Here is a 19,946-nt window from a genome sequence, read left to right as displayed (position 1 = left end):
GGCTGGTTTGAGCCTGCTATATAGCTGAGGATGACTTTGAACTTCTGATCTTCCTGCCTCTGCCTCCCAAGTGCTGGGATTACTGGCATGTACCCTGGTTAATTAGATTGTTTCTCTCCCCCCACCCCCTTTTTTAGACAGAGTCTCTCTTTTATATAGCTCTGGCTGTCCTGCAACTTACTATGTAGGGCAGGATGGCCTTGAACTCATAGTGATCCACCAGTCTCTGCCTCCCAAGTGCTAGGATTAAAGGCATGGGCCACTGTACTGCTAATTGGATTTTTAAAAAATTTTTTTTGAAGATGCATACAAATTGGTATTAAACTATTTATATTAACTTCTCATGATGGTTTTACAAATTTCCTTATTATTATTGTATATGTGTGTGATGTAAGACAGGGTGCATACCACAGCATGTAGAGTTGGGAGGACGTTTTCTCAGACAGGGTTCCTCTGTGTAGCTCTGTGTCCACCAGTGACTCTCATCTCCCAGCTTAGTTCTTCCTGTGCCTTTTGTTTCTGTTGCGCACACTTGAGCTAGCACATGGTCGGTGGGGACTGTGCATGGTAACTTGCACCGTTCTCCAGACAGATGTCCAGTTATAGCACTGCCACTTTGTACTTGCATTGCTGGTCTCTAGGACTCTGCCTGTCTTGGGAGGGATTTTTTTTTTCATATAGCCTTTACCTGGTCTTTCTATCATTTCTTCTCAGTATAATTGAAAGTTAATTATCTTTCTCATGAAAGTTCTTAAAGGAGTGTTCCTTCCTGTCAGGAACCTGTTTACTTATTAGGTGTGTTTGACTTCAGGTGATCATGTTTTTGAAGAAGAAGGACAAGTTCATCAATCTGATGTTGAAGCACATAGGTACCTCTGCTCTCATGGACCTGCTACTACGCCTCGTCAGCTGTGTGGAACCAGTTTGTCTCCGGCAAGAGGTCCTACATGTGAGTGCCAGGGACTTTGTGTGAATGTGTTCGAACATCATCTCATTCTCCATGGGAAGGTGTATCAGGCCAGGCCACCTGGATCAGGAAGCACCAGATGCCTGGCCCCAAGCTCTTCACTCAGTCCCTCAGCACCACCTGTTTCTTTCTCTACTTTTGTCCTGCTCCAGCCCATTCAGAAGCAAAGAGCAGAGGCTCCTTCTCCCCAGCACATGGCCTCTTGCTCTCTCCTGCCCTTTCCCTTTCTCAGGCACCCACACAGTCCTTAGAGCCGAAGCTCAATGAGGTGTGGGCTCCAAACTCCAATGAGGTGTGTGCTACTGTGAGCAAAGTACAAGCTGACTACTCAGACAGGGGTGCATCTCTTTATCTGGAGTGTGGGTCCTGCTGTGCTGCTGGGAAAGACATTGTAGTCCTTGGGGAGAGCAGGATGCCCAGCTTAGGGGCTTGCATTGTTCCCCATTTTAAAATCAAACAAAGTAAGCAGTTGGACCTTTGTTCATTTTCTCACTCTGAGAATCAGGTGTCACTTTAGATGGCCATTCTCATTGAGCATGGTGCTACAAGCCAGTAATCCCAGCAATTGGGAGGCAGAGGTAGGATTGTGAGTTCCAGGCCACTAAGGGCTACATAGTGCCTCATGATATATAGGTTACCTACCCTGTCTCTTAAAATAAATAAAAGATGTGATAGCTTTTCTTTTTTATTACATTTTATGTTGTTATCTCTTAGAAGCCTGTCATTTTCTTTTTTCTTTTAACTTTTATTCTTCTCTCATACATTACATCCTGACTGTGGTTTCCCCTGCCTCCACTCTCCACAGATCACCTCCTCCTCTGTTTCCCTTTTTTTAAAAAAGCAGGCCTCCCAGGTATGTCCACCGAACATGGCTAACAAGATACAATAAGACTAGGTCCAAACCCATATCATGGCTGGATATGGCAACCTAGCAGGAGGAAAAGAGTCAGAGACACCCCCCACTCCCACTGTTAGGATTCCCACAAGAATACCAAGCTACACAGCCATATGCAGAGGACTTAGCTTAGACCCACACAGGGTCCATATTTGTCATTTCATGCTCTGTGAGCCCTAAGGAGCCCTGCTTAGTTGATTCTGTGGGCCTTGTTCTCATGGTGTCCTTGACCCCTCTGACTCCTACAGTCTTTCCTCCCACTCTTCTGCAGAGTTCCTCTGGCTCCACCTAGCCTTTGGCTGTGGGTCTCGGTAGATCCAGATTTTGGGGGCGGGGGTCAGGGGAGGGAGGTAGTGGGAGGAATAGAGGAAGAGGAAACTGTGCTCAGGATACATTGTATAAGAAAATAATATTTTCAATTAAAGGGGGAAATAAATAAAAGAATAAAATAAAATGGTGGTTATTCTCACTCTTAGGTTCATAACTCATTTCCTTATGGCATATTCAGTGAATGCAGCATGTATATTAGCTGTTGTTAAGTATTTGTTGGGAGCTAATTTAGTTACTTTTCTATTGCTCATTTAAAAATCTATTAGGGTTTTCTAGAGTAACAACTTACAGAATGAATCTCTATATATATAGAAAGGTGATTTATTACAATGACTTAACAGGCTGTGGTCCAGCTAACCCAACAGTGGATGCCTATGAATAGAAGGTCCAAGAATGCAGTAGCTGTTTGGTCCATGAGGCTGGATGTCTCAGCAGCTCTTCAGTATACACTGGAATCCTAAAGAAGTAGGCTCTAGTGCCAGTGAAGGAATGGACTTGGTAGTGAGGTGAGAACAAGCAGGCAAAGAGAGAGAGCTTCCTTCTTCCATCCTTTAAGTAGGCTGCCAGCATCAGGTGGGGCCCAGGTTAGAGGTGGATCTTCCCATCTCAGAAGGTCTGGATTAAAGGTGGGTCTTCCCATCTCAGATACAGATTAGAAGTGGATCTTCCCATTTCAAACTAAACAAAATGTCTTCACAAGTGTGCCCCATTTTGGGGTCTTTAATTCCAGATGTAGTCAAGTTGACATTCAAGAATAACTATCACAAACACCATGACCCAAGGCAATTCCTTCCTTCCTTCCTTCCTTCCTTCCTTCCTTCATTCCTTCCTTCCTTCCTTCCTTCCCTTCCTCCCTCCCTCCCTCCCTCCCTCCCTCCCTTTCTTCCTTCCTCTCTCTTTCTTGTTTTGTTTTGTTTGTTTTTGTTTTTCTAGGCAGAGTTTGTTTGTGTGTAGTCCTGGGTGTCCTGAAACTTGCTTTGTAGACCAGATAGGGATCCACCTGTCTCTGCCTCCTGAGTGTTAGGATTAAGGGCATACACCACTACACCTGAAGTGACCAAGGCAATTTAAAAGAAAGCATTTAGCCGAGAGTGGGAGACTGGGGAGTAGGGGTGGTGGTGCTCACGTTTAATCCCAGCATTCAGGAGGCAGAGGTAGGCAGATCTCTGTGAGTTTAAGGCCAGCTTGGTCTACAGAGTGAGTTCCTCTAGGACAGGTTTCAAAGCTACACAGAGAAACCCTGTCTCAAAAACAAACAAACAAAAGAAAGCATTTAATTTGACTTATGGTTCTAGAAGGTTAGAGTCCATGATGGTGGGGCAAAGACATGGTGGCAGGAGCAGCTCAGAGCTCATGTCTTGAACCCTAAGTGGAAGGCAGTGAGAGAGCACACTCGGAATGGCATGAGTCTTTTGAAGCTTCAAGCCACTCCCAGTCACACACCTCCTCCAACAAGGCCACACCTCCTAATCCTTTACAAACAGTTGCACCAACTGGGGACCAAGTATTCAAACCTAAGATCCTGTGGAAGCCATTCTCTTTGAAACCACCACAGAAGACTGCATAGCCTTTCACCTTCCACCTTTCCCCTGGGCTCCTCATTCACACTGTAAAGCATCCCTGTTGGGGCATTTCATCTTTGCATGAGGAGTCTGACGTGCAGAGTACAAAGTGCACTAGTAGAGCGAGTCTGCCAGCTCTGCTGTGTGTGGCCTGACATCATTTCACTGGGTCTCCATTGCCCTTCCAGTGCTCCTACCACCACACCACAGTCCTTCTGTCCTTCCAGACCTAGGAAAGCCCTGATGCCACAGGGAGCTGGGATTTGTCTCATTTTCACAGCCGGCTGGCCTCTGGACTCCATTCTGCTCATTGTGTACTTTAGGTTTCAGAAACGTGTCCTGAAGGTGGAGAGTATGCACTATTAAGACAGATGGACATTGGCCCAGCCATTTAAACTCTTTGGGCCATTCCCAGGGTTTATTGAATTATTTTGGTTCTTTCTGGGTCTAGACAGGCATGTTAGAGTCTATCCAGGAGACCTGGGCACATGAGTTTCTGCTATACCAAAGGACTTTCTTCCATTTGGTTAGATATGAGCAGATACTGAACTCAACTTTTTTTCCCCTCTCTTTTTAGTGGCTTAATGAGGAGAAAATCATCCAGAGACTTGTGGAATTGATCCATCCCCATCAGGATGAAGATGTGAGTGTGACGCTCTCAAAGCCCACCCTCTTCCATGAAAAGTCCCACACCTAGGCTGTTGAAACGCACGCTTCTGGGTGAAGGGGGCAAGGCGCTTCTTTTCCATTAGATGCTTCCTTTCTCTAATGTCTAGGCAATTTTGTTTCTACTAAAAATAAATATAGACCAGGTATGGTGGGGCATGCCTTTAATCCCAGCTCTTGGGAGGCAGAGGTAGGTGGATCTCTGTGAGTTCAAGGCCAGCCTGGTCTACAGAGTGAGTTCCAGGACAGTCAGGGCTATATAGTGAGAACAGTTAAAATCTTTCTTTTTGTCTGTCTGTCTGTCTGTCTGTCTCTCTCTCTCTCCCTGTCTGTCTCTCTGTCTCTCTCTCTCTTTCTCTCTCTCTCTCTATATATATATCATATACATGTATATATGTGTGTGTTCATGTGTCTATCTACACACTTATGTATGCACATATTACTTCATATATATGTATAATAAAACTGTTGTAACAGGGTTGTATTAGTTAACCATAGCTACATGACAAGTCACCCTATAGCTGAGTTGTCTTTAACAAGTACCTTTTATCTCTATCAGTATCGGTTTCTCTGGTCAGGGATCTGGCCATGGTCTGTTGGCTCCTCTGCTCAGGGTCTTTCACAGGATTACAGTCATTTCAGGACTCAGCTGAAAGAAGATCCATTTCATAGTTACAAGTGGCTTAGCAGCATTCAGTTCCTCAGAGGCTGCTAACCAGGTAACCCTTTAGCTCTATGTGAGGTGGGCTTCTGAGTGGACAGCAGGTCTCACACTAAGGTAGCTGGCTTTAAGGAGTGAGCTGGACTTACACCAGACTTCTATAAATTCGGCTCAGAAATGATGGTCTTTGCTCTAATGCAGTGGTTCTCAACCTTCCTAATGCTGTGACCCTTTAATACAGTTCCTTTTGTTGTGGTGACCCCCAGCCATAAAATTATTTTATTGCTACTTCATAGCTGTAATTGTGCTACTGTTATGAATCGTAATGTGATTCTGATATACAGACTGTGTGACCCTCACCTCCCAAGGGCTCACAACCCACGGTTGATAACCTCTGCACTAATGCATTCTTCACTTGAGACTTGCACACCCAGGGCTAGCCTACATCCAAGGACATGGACTTACAAGAGTAATGCGAGATCCTCATTAATCTGAACAATAAAAACCCGGAGTCAGATATCGGGGTAAAAGCCGAAAAATCAGAGAAGCAAAGGAGAACCTCTGGTTATAGGCATGAATACCAGGAGGGGTTGATTAGGGCCCTTCTAGAAGCTTCCCTAGAAGCATATGATGGAATCATAGAAAGAAAAGCCGGCTCTCACTCAATGTCTCCTACTAACCTTTCACTAAACAAGACTATTTCTGATGCAAGTGAGGAGTCAGGTTCCTCACACTCAAGCCAGACAGTCAGTTCTCAGAGAACACCAGCCAGACACCCTAAAATTCAGTTCACCTCTGACACATGTTATTATATAGGAGCAGATGGCACAGGTCTGAGGACGTAGTCACCAAAACTACCCCACCTGCTGCTGCCTTACATCTGTGCTTCTGACCGGCCAGCTAGACATTGGATTCTCCATACACTCTTCCTTCAGTACAGATAATTTGTTGCATTTACTAGTTTATTATGATACATATGAGTAAGAAGAGTTGTGTATGGCCGGGCGGTGGTGGTGCACGCCTTTAATCCCAGCACTTGGGAGGCAGAGCCAGGCAGATCTCTGTGAGTTCGAGGCCAGCCTGGACTACCAAGTGAGTTCCAGGAAAGGCGCAAAACTACACAGAGAAACCCTGCCTCGAAAAAAACAAAACAAAACAAAAAAAAAACAAAACAACAACAAAAAAATGTAAAGAAGAGTTGTGTAGTGTAATGTATGGAAGAATGGGTATGGAGCTTCCCTGTCTTTTCCAGTTATACTACCCTGAAGGAACCTTCACATATTTTGCTATTCAGAAACTCCCCAAACCAGGTCCCTCTGAGGTTTTTTTTTGTTGTTGTTGTTGTTGAGGCTTAACTGCATAGTCATTATTGATAATAGATTTGGTGAGGAAAACCCAGTAAGGCCTGTCCGGGTTCTTCTTGGACTCTGTGAAGCATTACCCATTCCATGTCATGGAGCAGGAGCCCTCTGGGATAAGGAGGATATTATAATCTACTGCCAGAGTAGACCATTAGCCAGGAACTGTGGACAGATAGCAAAAAATATATGTCAACATACATAATATCACAGGTGCTTTGAGCCATCTTCATCCTACAGTAATCGCTGTTGAGAGCTTGAGTTATATCCTAGTAAGGGCTTTGCTATGCATTGTAAATATTTGTACACACATACACTGTCTTCAATCAATACTTGACATGTGTCCGAAGTCTTCACTGCTGCCTGACCATTCTGTTTTGGCCCCCGTCTGCTCATTGAGCCTACCAAACAGCTTGGAGAAAAATTGTTGAAGTTTAGAGGTTTTCCTATGTTAGTGTCCCAAAAGGTAGAGAGAGCCTACCAGTGGTGTGAATGTTGTAGGGTGACTGGCCTGTCCCTGGACCTAAAGGTAAGCTTAAGGCCACAGAGCCAACCTGGTTGCTTTCATTTTCCCTGAAAGCCTTGCAAGTGGCCTTTTTTTTTTTTTTTTAAATCTCGGTTTTTCTACTGTGTGTGTATGATATTGTGAAGATCAAGCTGTTTTTCTCTTGATTACTCTCATCTCTGCCCACAAGTGTTCTCAGCAAGCACATGTTTGAGTTGAAGATGTGGGGTCAGAATTGATGTTTCCCTAGGAATGTTGAGTTCTCTATTTTTGTCTTCAGCAGCTTATCCTACTTTCCTAAGCCCCCGGGACTAATTGTAAATAATAGTAACTGCTTAATATTAAATTTAAAATATAGAATAACATGATTGCATATTTAATACATTTTAGAATGTGAACCAAAGGTATAGAATAGGTGCAAAGGCATATAACATACTTGGCTATTTTAGGCCCCATTTTTAATTCCTGGGGATGGGTTCAGTATATCTTAAAAAAAAAAACAAAAAAACAAAAAAAAAAAAACTAACTGAATCCACATCTTGATAGGGAACAAAGCAGACACATGCCACTTTCAAATGAACCATTTCATGAGTCTTGATAGAAAACTGGTTCATAAGAAGTTTAACTATGTTAGCAGGGTTCACTTGGCTGATGGGTGTCTTTTACTGAGGGGAGCCTGTTTCCCTTGTCTTTTCAGAGGCAGTCAAATGCTTCTCAGGCACTCTGTGACATCATCAGGCTGGGCAGAGACCAGGGCAGTCAGCTGCAGGAGGCTGTGGAGCCAGACCCCCTCCTCATAACATTGGAGTCGTGAGTGATAGTGGGCCATGGTATGGTGGGCTTCACTCAATCATGGACCTGTCTTGGAACCTGTTTTGAGCACAGGAGATGACCCTGCCATCTCTAATTCAGAATCTGATGAATTCCTCAGGTTCAGAGACCAGAAAGGGATACCACTGGAAGCCCTGGTGGTCCAGGCAGTTGGGACTAGTGGGATTGTGTATTACGCAAGCTTTGAGTATTATCCTGGCTTTGAACCTGGACAAAACCAGAATGAGGCCCCATCTGGCTCGATGTGTTGTGGTGTCCTCTGGGGAAGAGAGTATCCTTGCATTATGTCTGTGTGTCTGCTCTGCCAGGCAGTGACCTCTGCATGTGCCCAACAGGCAGGACTGTGTGGAGCAGCTTCTGAAGAACATGTTTGATGGGGATCAGATGGAAAGCTGCCTGGTCAGTGGGATGCAGGTGCTGCTTGCCTTGCTGGAACCAAGGCGTGTTGGGTGAGCCTTTCCCTTGAAAAGCAGCATACATTGTCGCTATGCCACAGGATATAGATGTCTAAAAGGAGCCAGGAAATGCTCTATTTTTAATTAAATTTTGGTTATACAAATGTGGATAGACACCCTGGTTGAAAGGTCTCCTTTGCAGCTATAGCTAGGTCCTCTTTGACCTCACTAGCAGGCATAGTTTCACCCTAGCCCGATGGCACTCAACTGTTGCCAGTTTGCAGTATGTTTGTGGATGCATATGGAATGAGTGTGGTTTTCTCTAGGACTGTTCTGGCCACTGTCCACAATGCATGAGTGTGTATGCATGTGTACCTCCTGCAGGGCTTTTACTCCAGCATGTAGCCACTTGCTGTTTACATGGCTATCTCCCATGCTAGGGAAGGAAGCATGCTGTGTTATTCTGTCACCCACAGGTGCTAATTTCTCTGCTAAGTGTTCAGTAAGACACTTTGTTTCTGGGCTGTCCTTCACTTTTTTTTTTAAGATGTATTTATTTTTATGTGTATGAGTGTTTGCCTGCATGTATGTATGTGTGCCATGTGGATGCAGTGCCTGTGGAGGCCAGAAGAGGGCAACAGATTCTCCTGGAACATGAGTTACAGGTGGTTGTGAGCGGCCATAAAGGGTTGGAAACCAAACCCAGGTTCTCTGCAAGAGCAGTAAGTGCTCTTAACCATTGAGCCATTTCTCCAGCCACTGTCCCTCACCTCTTTTTCATCTATCAGGTGCTGTCTGAATACCTAGCATGGAATCCTAAGAGACAAAAACAACCAAAACATAGCCCCCTTTTTTCCAGTGTTCCTCTCTGTCCCAAGAGATCGTAATGGGGACAGGTGATTCAGTATGGAAAATGCATGATCCATGAGGAAAGTGTATGTAGGCCTGGAAGATAGAGATGTGCTGGTCAGGAAGTTTTTCTCTGAGAGGCCCTATTTAGTCAAAGATAGTTCCTGACAAGAAGAAGATCCCAGTATTAGCAAAAGCATACTGTCAGTATATGAATAAGGAGGTGTGAAGCTTGAAGGTCACCATACTGGTTATCCTCAATATTGCTATTGGAAGCCTTCTGAGGCAAAGTACCACTTCCTAAGACAGGAGAAAGCAGGAGACATGAATTGGTGTGAAAGGTTGAATTTATTTGGGAATACAAGTGATTGAGAACTTTCTAGGACCCCAAATATAAATTGCAGCCTAGACTGGCCCTGAGATCCCAGCAGGCTAGATGTGGCCACAGCCACTTAAACAAAGATGATCTGATTTTACCCTATGAGCCGCAGGTATGTGAGACAACAGGATATGGGGAGTCAGTAGCAGAGTTTGTTGGCTCAGGAGCACCCTGGAAGACATGCCACAGAAGGAGATAGTGGAGGAGGATCTTGATGTTACTAAGCACTAACCCCCCTCAGCCTTTTCAGAGGACCATCAAACTCCATCAGTGGGTTAAGGTTCTGCGTAACCAGCGAACCATCCCTAGGATGTTTCTGAACTGTTGTATCACATGTTGAGGCTAAGGTTCTACCTCTCCCTCAAGGCAGTTGTCATAGTTCCCCGTGTTGGGGAGAGCTTCATTATTTCCTGGTACTGATAGCCTTGTTCTTTTTTTTTGGGGGGGGGGTTCGAGACAGGGTTTCTCTGTGTAGCTTTGTGCCTTTCCTGGATCTTGCTCTGTAGACCAGGCTGGCCTTGAACTTACAAAGATCCACCTGCCTCTGCCTCCCGAGTGCTGGGATTAAAGGCGTGCGCCACCACCGCTCGGCAGCCTTGTTCTTTTAAGCGCGCGCGCGCGCGCGCGCGCGCACACACACACACACACACACACACACACACACACACACGAAAATGACAAGAAACTGGGTAAGTCTCTTTCCAAAACTACCTCAACACATTAATATTAGTGTATTGCCTAAAAATAAGTAATCATTTTATCATTTTCTCTACTTATGCAACTAGAATATTAATTTCTTTAACAAATCCAGGAAGCCTAGACCACTTCTGAAAGCCAAACTCAGCCCTACATGTGATGGAAGGGAAAACCAGAACTAGGACCAGGCATGGAGCCCCATGCCTGTAATTGCAGCAGTAGTGAGGCAGAGAAGTGGGGTTTAGGCCCCTGAGGGCTACTTAGATCCTGTTTCAACATTTTTTTTTTTTTCTTTTTAAAAGAGAGGAAAGAAGCCGGGTGGTGGTGCCGCACGCCTTTAATCCCAGCACTCGGGAGGCAGAGCCAGGCGGATCTCTGTGAGTTCAAGGCCAGCCTGGTCTATAGAGCGAGATCCAGGAAAGGCGCAAAGCTACACAGAGAAACCCTGTCTTGAAAAACCAAAAAAAAAAAAAAAAAAGGAAAGAAAGAAACCCACAGAATCAACTAACCAGCGCTCATAGGGGCTCACAGAGACTGAACTGACGACCCAGGAGCCTGCATGGGACTGGCCAGGCCCTCTGCACATATATTACAGTTGTGTAGCTTGGTCTTCTTGTGGGAGCAGGGGCTGTGTCTGACTCTTTTTTTGCCTTTTGGAATCCTCATCCTATAAGGGCTGCCTTGTCTGGCCTTCAACTTAATATGCCATGTTTGGTTGATATACATGGGAGGCCTGGATAGAAGGGGAGGCAGAGAGGAGGTGGGGGAAGGGACTGGAAGGACAGAAACAGCTGTTTGGTTATAAAAGAAATGAATAAGTAAATAAATTTTTTAAATGTTTTAAAAAAGAAAGGCAAAATAGAAATAGTTAACTGTTTCTCTTTACATTAAAAACATTTTTTAAAATTTATTTTATTGGTGCTTTGCTTGCATATGTCTGTGTGAGTGTCATTGGATCCCTTAGAACTGGAGTTACAGACAGCTGTGAGCTGCCATGTGGGTGCTGGGAATTGAACTCAGGTCCTCTAGAAGAGGAAGGTGCAAAAGCTGCACAGAGAAACCCTGTCTCGAAAAACCAAAAAAAAAAAAAAAAAAAAAGAGAGGGGGGGGGCAGACCTCCCAGGGAGCAATATCAAGCAAAGAAGGCAAGACAAGTTATAGCTGTTAAGTCAAGGGTAATGTCTTCACATTTTTAAAAAACTTTGACAGCCTGACCACTGTTTCCTCCTTCCTTTCCTCCCAGCCCTGCTCCCTTTTGCACACCCCCGCCCCCACTCCTCCTCCTTTCTATTCAGAGGAGGGCAGGCTTCCCATGGATATCAACCAAGGGTGGCATATCAAGTTGAAGGCTGGACAGTTGAGGATAAGGGTTCCAACGCCAGCAAAGCAGTCAGAGACAGCCCCTGCTCCTTTATTTAGGATTTTTTTCTGCATTGATTTCATATTGCTTTTATTAATTGGAAAATATATTTAAATCTATCTCTCAGAGGAATTGTGTTGAAAAAGCAAAGAAACTCTGTGGCCAGCCTGTCTCCTGTTTCTCACTGGAGGACTGGGGACCCTACTAGGGGTGAGGGATTAAGGGGACAGAAGGGTAGCAAGTCCTGTGTCACTCCCCTTGCCCTGTGCTCTTGGACTTCACCTAGAAGTGTTTGCTACGGGGCCAAGAGCCTTCTTCTTCCCAGTACACCAGTCACCAGATTGTGTGTAGAAGTCCTCAATAATGTCCCTTTTCAGATTTGTTTTTGAGAAACCCAACAAGAGCTTTTTGGAAGATGCTGAGTAGGTTGTTGACAAGGTGAATGGGGAGTGCACAGGACACGGTACAAATGCCAAGACTGCCTGCTATCTTTATCCACAGAACAGAAGGCTTGGTGGACTCCTTTTCTCAGGGACTGGAAAGGTCATACTCTGTCAACAGCAGCATCCTGCACGGCATCGAGCCCTGGCTGAAGAATTTCCATCAGCTCCTGCTCCACCCTCCAAAGGTAAATGGCCCTGAGAGATTGTTAGGGACCTTGAGAGACATATGAAAGCGTAATGTATAGGATAAGGCAGAGTATGGAGTTAAATGTGCTTTGATGCTGCCCTTCGAGATGCTAACTGGAGAACCAACCACTGGGGAGATGTTAAAATACGCTGCTAGCTAGGAATACCCATGTGGCCTCTACTAGGAGAGGCCTGGGAGTGGGACAGTTGCAGACTCCCCAGGTAACTAAGCATGAGGTTAACTAGCCTCTGGGTCGGGGCACACCTAGCCAAGGGTGGCTCAGCTCCTGGAGGCCAAGATCCCAGGAGAGCCCTTTGTTCAGTCAACAGCTCAGGGTAGTTCTTGGGTTCGACAGGAGGGTGAAGTTCACAAAGGTCCTCAACTGCCTCCTGCCCACCAGGGCTTCTTCTCTGGCACTCTGGCCTCACATTCCAGTTCTTTCCCAAATAGTATACCCACCTGACTTACTGACTTGGTTTTTGTCTTGTTTCCCCCACTAATAAAGAGGGATTCATGGAGGCAAGAGCTCTGTTTTGTCAGCCTCAAACATTCAGTTTATGGAAAAGTGGACAGAGATGGATCAGGAAATTCCTGAATCCAATCTAATGAAGCAAGCTTGGGGCTAGTGAGATGGCCAAGTGGGCAGAATGCTTCCTGTGCCGGCCTCATGACCCGAGTTTGATTCCTGGGAATCGTAGAAAGGTGAAAGGAGAGATTCAACTCCACAGAATTGCCCTCTGACCTTCACACGTGTACTGTGGCATACATGTGCCAGGAGCACGCACACACATACAGTACATACATAAGCATATAAGATAATATATACACATGAACCTTGTTTTTTTAAACTGGGGAGAAAAGCTATACTGCTAATGAGGCAAGCTCTTAGCTCAGAATGCCCCCAAAGAATTCTGTGGGATACACAACCATATGTCATGTCCAGGGCTTCAGCCATAGTTGGGTCTTGCTGTTTGCCTTCAGATTGGCACTGCCAACTCCATCATGGACACTGGACACATTTCATATGCTATAGTAGTGTTCCTTTGGCCTGGTAGGCACAGGCAAGAGTCTCTGGGCTTCCTAGGAGCCTTTGGTCCCCTTATCCACTCTTTTTGGCTATGAGGGGAGAAGAGGGTCCTTCATCCTGTGGATTTCTTCACTTCTTCTTGCAGGAAGCCCTGTCTTGATCACACCCTACTCTCTCCAGGCCAGGCATGTCATAGGTGAGTGGCCTTGTTTGTTATAAGACTCCAACTGGGTGGTACCTCCTGTGTTTGCAGAAAAAAGCAATCCTGACCACTATTGGCGTGCTAGAGGAGCCCCTGGGAAATGCTCGTCTTCATGGTGCACGCCTCATGGCTGCACTGCTGCATACAAACACGCCCAGCATCAACCAGGAGCTCTGCCGGCTCAACACCATGGACTTACTGCTGGTGAGTCAGCACCATAGCCAGCTCTGCTTGTCTGTATGTGCCATGCACAGTCTGCAGTTGAACATGGAGATGGGTCAGGAGCACTGGACAGGATTGTTCTGGGCAGACACTTCGGCATCTGGGCAAAAAGACCTGCCAAGGAGAGGTGCTGATAGCCAAGGCTTGATCATGGGTCTCTAATGGAGCACACTGAGCAACACAGGGATGTGTTCAGCCTTCAGCTCACAGTAGCCTGACATCATAGGCTGATGGCAGAGGACAGGTGTCTGGTCTTGTTATATCTTAAGTCAAAGTGTCCTGAGAGGTGGATCTCTGAGTTCGAGGCCAGTTTGGTCTACATAGTGAATTCCAGGACAGTCAGAGCTACATAGTAAGACCCTGTTTCAAAATAAAGGGTCCAGAGAAAGATGGTCCTTGTCTTTTATAATAGTCATCCTTGTGGCTCTTGTCAAATCCAGTAGGAAATGCCCCTCCATCAGTAGAAGCTACCCAGTGGCCTGTAGGTTACTTTTTTTGGTCTTTTGGTGTGTGGTTTTTTTTTTTTGTTTTTGTTTTTTGAGACAGGATATCTCTATGTAGCCTTGGCTGGCCTGAGACTTGCTATGTAGACCAGGCTGGCCTCCCAAGTGCTTAGGATTAAAGGCATGTGTCACCATGTCTGGTCAGAATGCTGTAGATTTCTGATGAGAGGGATGAGCTGGCAGTAGTGACCTGCCTGTACTGGCTCTGGTCATCAGGTGCTACTACAGAGAGCTTGTGGCCATTTCCTTGAGCAGGAAGATGTGGACAGGGAAGAGGCATTGCCCTGTGTGGGTACTGTTGACATACACAGTCCCTCTGGCATGCCCTGCAGCCTCTACTTCCAGAAAGCAGAAGCTTCCTCAAATATGGCACTGCTAGGTGTGGTGTTGAATACACTCAGGAGATAGTGGGCTGTATGAGACCCTGTCACACACACACACACACACACACACCCCCCACCCCACCAAAAGTTTGGCACTGCTATGACAGATCCCAGCTTGTATCGGGGTATATTTATAAAAGACTTATTTTCCTTTTCTTTCCAAAACAATTCTGAATTTTTAAAGGCATACACCACCACTGCCTGGCCCTGCTTGCTTGTTTTTTTAAGACAAGGTCTCACTCTGTAGCTCTGGATGGCCTGGAACTTATTAAGTACACCAGGCTGGCCTTGGACTCACAGAGAGAGATTCTTCTGCCCCTGCCTTCCAAGTGCTGGGATTACAGGTGTGTGCTACCACATCTGGCTCCATCTTACCTTTTGAGACAAGGTCTCCTACTGAATCTGGAACTTGCTGATTCAGCTAGTAGTTGGCCAGCAAGCAGGGATTCTCATCTTCATCTCCCTAGTGCCGAGATTACACGTGTGTGCTGCTGAGCATGGCTTATACATGGACACTGGGAATTGAACTCAGGTCTCTAATGCTTGGATGGAAAGTACTTTACTGACTTAGCCATTTTCCCAGCCCTTGCTTACTTACTACTGTTCTCTGGTCCTTGGACTAAAACACAAGTAAGTACTCCATCATTGAGCTACCCTATGGATCTTGTATATTCATTCATCCACTCAGCAATTCTAGGAACTTGCGTATGTTGGACAAGCACTCTATGACTGAACTATATGCCCAACCATAGTGGGTTTTTTGGGGCAGAGGCTTCTGCCTCCTGAGTGCTGGGATTAAAGGACATGCTACTATGCCTGGCCTTTTTCCTTCATATTGATTTTGTATTTATTGTGGGGAATAGGGGTAGTGGAGTGTGTATGTGTTTGCATGTGCATTCACAAATGCCGTGGCATGCATGTGGAAGTCAGAGGACAACTTGCAAGAATAGATTTCTCTTTGCCATGTGGGTCCTAGGAATCAAACTGGTTTTTAAATTTTGGCAATAAGAAATTTTACCTGTTGAACCTATCTACTTGCCCCCACTTTAAGGAAATCATTAAGCAGAGAAATTGGAAAGCTTGTATATTGTATACTGTTGGTGAGATTGCAAAACAATATAACTGCTTTGGAAAAGTTTTGTGGTTCCTCAAAATGTTAACTGTAGAATTGCCATGAGATCTTGTATATCCGCTCCTAGGTATGCATCTAAAGACCTTAAACAGATATCTCTGTACACTCAAGGTCAGAGCAGCGCTATTCACTACAGCAAAAGTGTAAATAATCCTAGCACCTGCTGATAGACGAGTGATATATATATATATATATATATATATATATATATATATATATATACACATACACACACATATATACATACATATATACACATATGTGTGTATATATGATTATAAATGCTTCAGCTTTGAAAGGAAAGGAAATCCTGATACATGCCATAATGTAAATGAACCTTGAAGCCACTATACTCGATGAAATGTGCCACTCACAAGAAAAGCAATCTATGATTCTACCTAGATACAGAATGTACTGGAATAGCCAAATTAAAAGACAGAAAGAATGAAAACTTCCAGGGTCTGGGGAGTTAGTGTTTAAAAGGTATAGTTTCTGTTTGGAAAGGGGAGCCAGTTCTGGAGATAGATAGTTGCAAAGTGCTTAATGCCACTTTGTACATGTAAAAAAACAGTTAAAATGAGAGTTAGGTATGATGTACCATGCCTACCATCCCAGTACTTTTGAGGCTAATGGGTAGTACAGACAATAATGTCCATAATGGCCTAACCCATAATGGGCAAAGTGATTTTTATGATGACGTGACTCATGTTGGTACTGGGTGATCAGTCATGGTGTTTTCAGGCACAAAACAGATAAGAAGTCTACTGTAGTTTTATTTGATCTATATAAAACCGGTAGAAAATTTCTTGTTTTTTTTTTGTTGTTGTTTTTTTTTGTTTTTTTGAGACAGGGTTTCTCTCTGGCTTTGTGCCTTTCCCAGGCGGGCCTCAAACTCACAGAGATCCGCCTGGCTCAGCCTCCCGAGTGCTGGGATTAAAGGAGTGCACCACTACTGCCCAGCTCGGTAGAAAAGTTCTTAACCAAATGAAAGAAAGGCTCCATTGTATAGCGGCAAAAGGGAATCTCAGCCTGTGGACTAATTTCCAGACTTGATCCAGTTTGTAGACTTTTCTTTCCTGCCTGCCAGTTCCCAAATAACCAACACAGAGACTCAATATTAATTATAAATGCTTGGCTGATAGCTCAGGCTGGTTACTAGCTAACTCTCACATTTTAGATTAACCCATATCTCTTATCTACCATCTGCCACATGGCTGTACCTTCTTTCAGCCAGGCACATTCATTTTGCTTCTCTCTGCATCTTCCGAGACTCTCCTGACTCCGCCTTTCTTCTCAGTGTCCTTAGTCTGGTTTTCCCACCTGACCTTATCCTGTACAGGTATTGGCCAGTACATTAAACCACTTTATTAAACCAATCACAGCATGATTTACACAGTGTACAGAAGGATTATTCCACAGCACAGAACTCCTTGAATGAAAGAACAACCAGGTTCCCCTGAGGAAGGCCCTTGATAAAATACCTATAAAAGTTTTGCCCTTAGCCTTTCCCCAGTCCTTCTCCAGAGGGATCTGCAGCTTTTCACAAGGGTAACTATACACTGGGCCTGTTGGATACTGCTTCTGAATTGACGTTGATTCTGGGAGACCCCAAGAAACATTGTGGCCCTCCAGTTACAGTAGGGGCTTAGAGAGGTCAGATGATTTATAGAGTTTTGGTTGCTATCTGACTCAGAGTACCTCCAGTGTGTCCCTCAACTCATCCTGTGGTTATCTCCCCAGCTCCAGAATGTATAATTGGGATAGATAGAGTTAGAGGTTGGCAGAATTCTCACATGGGTTCCCTGACCTGTGGGGTGAGGAGGGCAACTGTGGTTGGAAAGGCTTAATGGAAGCCCTCAGAGTTGCCTCTACGAGAGGAAATAGTGAGTCAAAGCCAGTATCACATCCCTGGAGGAACTGCAGGAATTAGTGCACCATCGGGGACTTGAAAGATGCAGAGGTGGTGGTTCCCACCACATTTCCCTTTCATTCTCCTGTCTGGCCAGTGCGGAAGATGGATTGTGGAGAATGACAGTTGACTATCGAAAACTCAATCAGGAAGTGACTGTGACTGCTGTACCAGATGTGGTGTCCTTACTTGAGCAGATTAACACATCTCCTGGTACATGGTATGCAGCTATTGATCTATTAAATGCCTTTTTCTGTGTATCCATAAGGACCACCAGAAGCAATTTGCTTTCAGTTATCAAGGCCAGCAGTATACCTTTACAATTTCACTTCAAGGATATATTAACTCTCCAGCTCTGTGTTACAGTTTAGTTTAAGGGCTCTTGATTGTCTGTCTCTTCTACAAAATATCACATTGGTTCACTGTGCCAATGACAATATGCAGATGGGACCAAGTGAGCAGGAGGTAGCCACCACTTTGGACTTGTTGGTAATGCATATGTGTATCAGAGAATAGGAAATAAATCCAGCCAAAATTCAAGGGCCTTTTACCTCAGTGAAATCCTTAGGAGTCCAATGGTGTGGTGCATGCAGAGAGAGTCCTTCTAAGGTGGAGGATAAGTTTATTGCACCTGGCTCCTCCCACCACCAAGAAAGAAGCACAACTGTTAGTGGGCCTGTTTGGATTCTGGAGACAGCACATTCCTCACTTGGGTGTGTGACTCTGGCCCATATACCAAGTGACTCAGAAAGCTGCTAGCTTTGAGTGAGGCCTGGAAACAGAAGGCTCTTCAGCAGGCCCAGGCTGCTGTGAAGGCTGCTCTACCACTTGGACCACATGATCCAGCAGACCTGATGAAACTGAGGTGTCAGTGGCAGATAGGGATGCTGTTGGGAGCCTTTGACTGGCAGGCCCTTATAGATGAATCACAGAAGAGACCTTTGGGAGTTTGGAGCAAAGGTCTGCCATCACTGGCAGACAACTATTCTCAACTGTTTTATTCCTTTGAGAGACAGCTCTCAGCTTGCTATTAGGTTATAGGGGACACTGAACATTTGACAGTGGGCCACCGAGTTACCATGTGACCTGAGCTGCCCATCATGAGCTGGGTGCACAGCAGCAGTATTATCAAATGGAAGTGTGTGTGTGTGTGTATGTATATATATGTATGTTATCAGGCTTGATTAGGTCCTGAAGGCACAAGTAAGTTACATGAAGAAGTTGTCCAGCTGGGCGGTGGTGGCGCATGCCTTTAATCCCAGCACTCAGGAGGGAGAGCCAGGCAATGTCATCTGCTGCTGCCAAGCATGCACCTCTAGCCTCATGGCTGTGCCCTGTGATTGGTTGACTGAGGAAGAAAAGACTAGGGCCTGGTTTATTTATGGTTCTGTACATTATGCAGGCACCCAGAAGTAGACAACTGCAGCATTACCGCACTGTTCTGGGACAACCCTGAAAGACAGTGCTGAAGGGAAATCTTCACAGTGGGCAAACCTTCAGGCAATACACATAGCCGTACACACTGTTTGGAAGGAGAAATGGCCAGATGTTCAGTTGGTCACTGATTCATGGGCTGTAGCCAATGGATTGGCTAAATGGTCAGGAACCTGGAGAGAGCATGATTAGAAAATTGGTGAGAAAGACATTTGGGGAAGAAGTATGTGGATCGACCTTTCCAAATGGGCAAAGGATGTGAAGATACTTGTGTCCCATGTAAACTGTCATCAAAAGGTGACTTCAGCTGAGGAGGAGTTCAGTAATCAAGTAGATGAGATGATTTGTTCTATAGACAGTCAGCCCCTTTCCCCAGCCATCCCTGTCATTGCCCAGAGGACCATGAACAAAGTGGCCATGGTGGAAGAGATGGGTTATGCATGGGCTTGACAACATGGACTGTCACTCACCAAGGCTGACCTCACTACAGCTGCTGCTGAGTGCCAGATCTGCCGATAGTAGAGACCAACCCTGAGCCCCAGATAGGGCGCCATTCCGTGGGGTGTGCAGCCAGCGACCTGGTGGCAGGTTGACTACATTGGACTGCTTCCTCTGGAAAAGACAACACTTTGTCCTTACTGGAGTAGATTTTTATCCTGATTATGCATTTGCCCTTCCTACATGGAATGCCTCTGCCAAAACTACCATCCATGGACTTATAGAATGCCTTATCTGCCATCATAGAACTCCACACAGTATTGCTTCTGACCAAGGAACTCACTTCACAGCCAGAGAAGTGCTGACAGTGGGCCCATGATCATGGAGTCCACTGATCTCACCATGTTCCCACTGTCCTGAAGCAGCTGGCCTGGTGGAATGATGGAAGGGCCATTTGAAGATCAAGTTACAGCACCAAGTAGGTGGCAGCAGCCTGAGGGCTGGGGCAGGGTTTCCCAGAAAATGGTATATGCTTGGACTCAGTGTCTACTATATGGTATGTTTCTCCCATAACAAGGATCCATAGGTCCAGGAATCAAGGGGTGGAAAAAG

At 45.3% G+C, this 19,946-nt stretch overlaps 1 protein-coding gene across 11 annotated transcripts in view; it reads left to right on the top strand.

The window, feature by feature from the left end:
- Ppp6r2 (protein phosphatase 6 regulatory subunit 2) overlaps nucleotides 1-19,946 on the top strand; it is a 67,521-nt gene that overhangs the window by 29,574 nt on the left and 18,001 nt on the right. For all 11 annotated transcript variants that reach the window (XM_059248118.1, XM_059248116.1, XM_059248117.1 and 8 more), the window contains 6 exons: nucleotides 812-949; nucleotides 4,332-4,397; nucleotides 7,642-7,754; nucleotides 8,111-8,224; nucleotides 11,956-12,082; nucleotides 13,365-13,517. In XM_059248118.1, coding sequence (XP_059104101.1) covers nucleotides 812-949; nucleotides 4,332-4,397; nucleotides 7,642-7,754; nucleotides 8,111-8,224; nucleotides 11,956-12,082; nucleotides 13,365-13,517 — 711 coding nt within the window. The remainder of the gene's footprint in view (nucleotides 1-811; nucleotides 950-4,331; nucleotides 4,398-7,641; nucleotides 7,755-8,110; nucleotides 8,225-11,955; nucleotides 12,083-13,364; nucleotides 13,518-19,946) is intronic.

This window comes from Peromyscus eremicus, chromosome 20, assembly GCF_949786415.1.
Source record: "Peromyscus eremicus chromosome 20, PerEre_H2_v1, whole genome shotgun sequence".
In the NCBI taxonomy this organism is placed as follows: domain Eukaryota; kingdom Metazoa; phylum Chordata; class Mammalia; order Rodentia; family Cricetidae; genus Peromyscus; species Peromyscus eremicus.
This window is presented reverse-complemented; position numbering and strand designations above follow the sequence as displayed.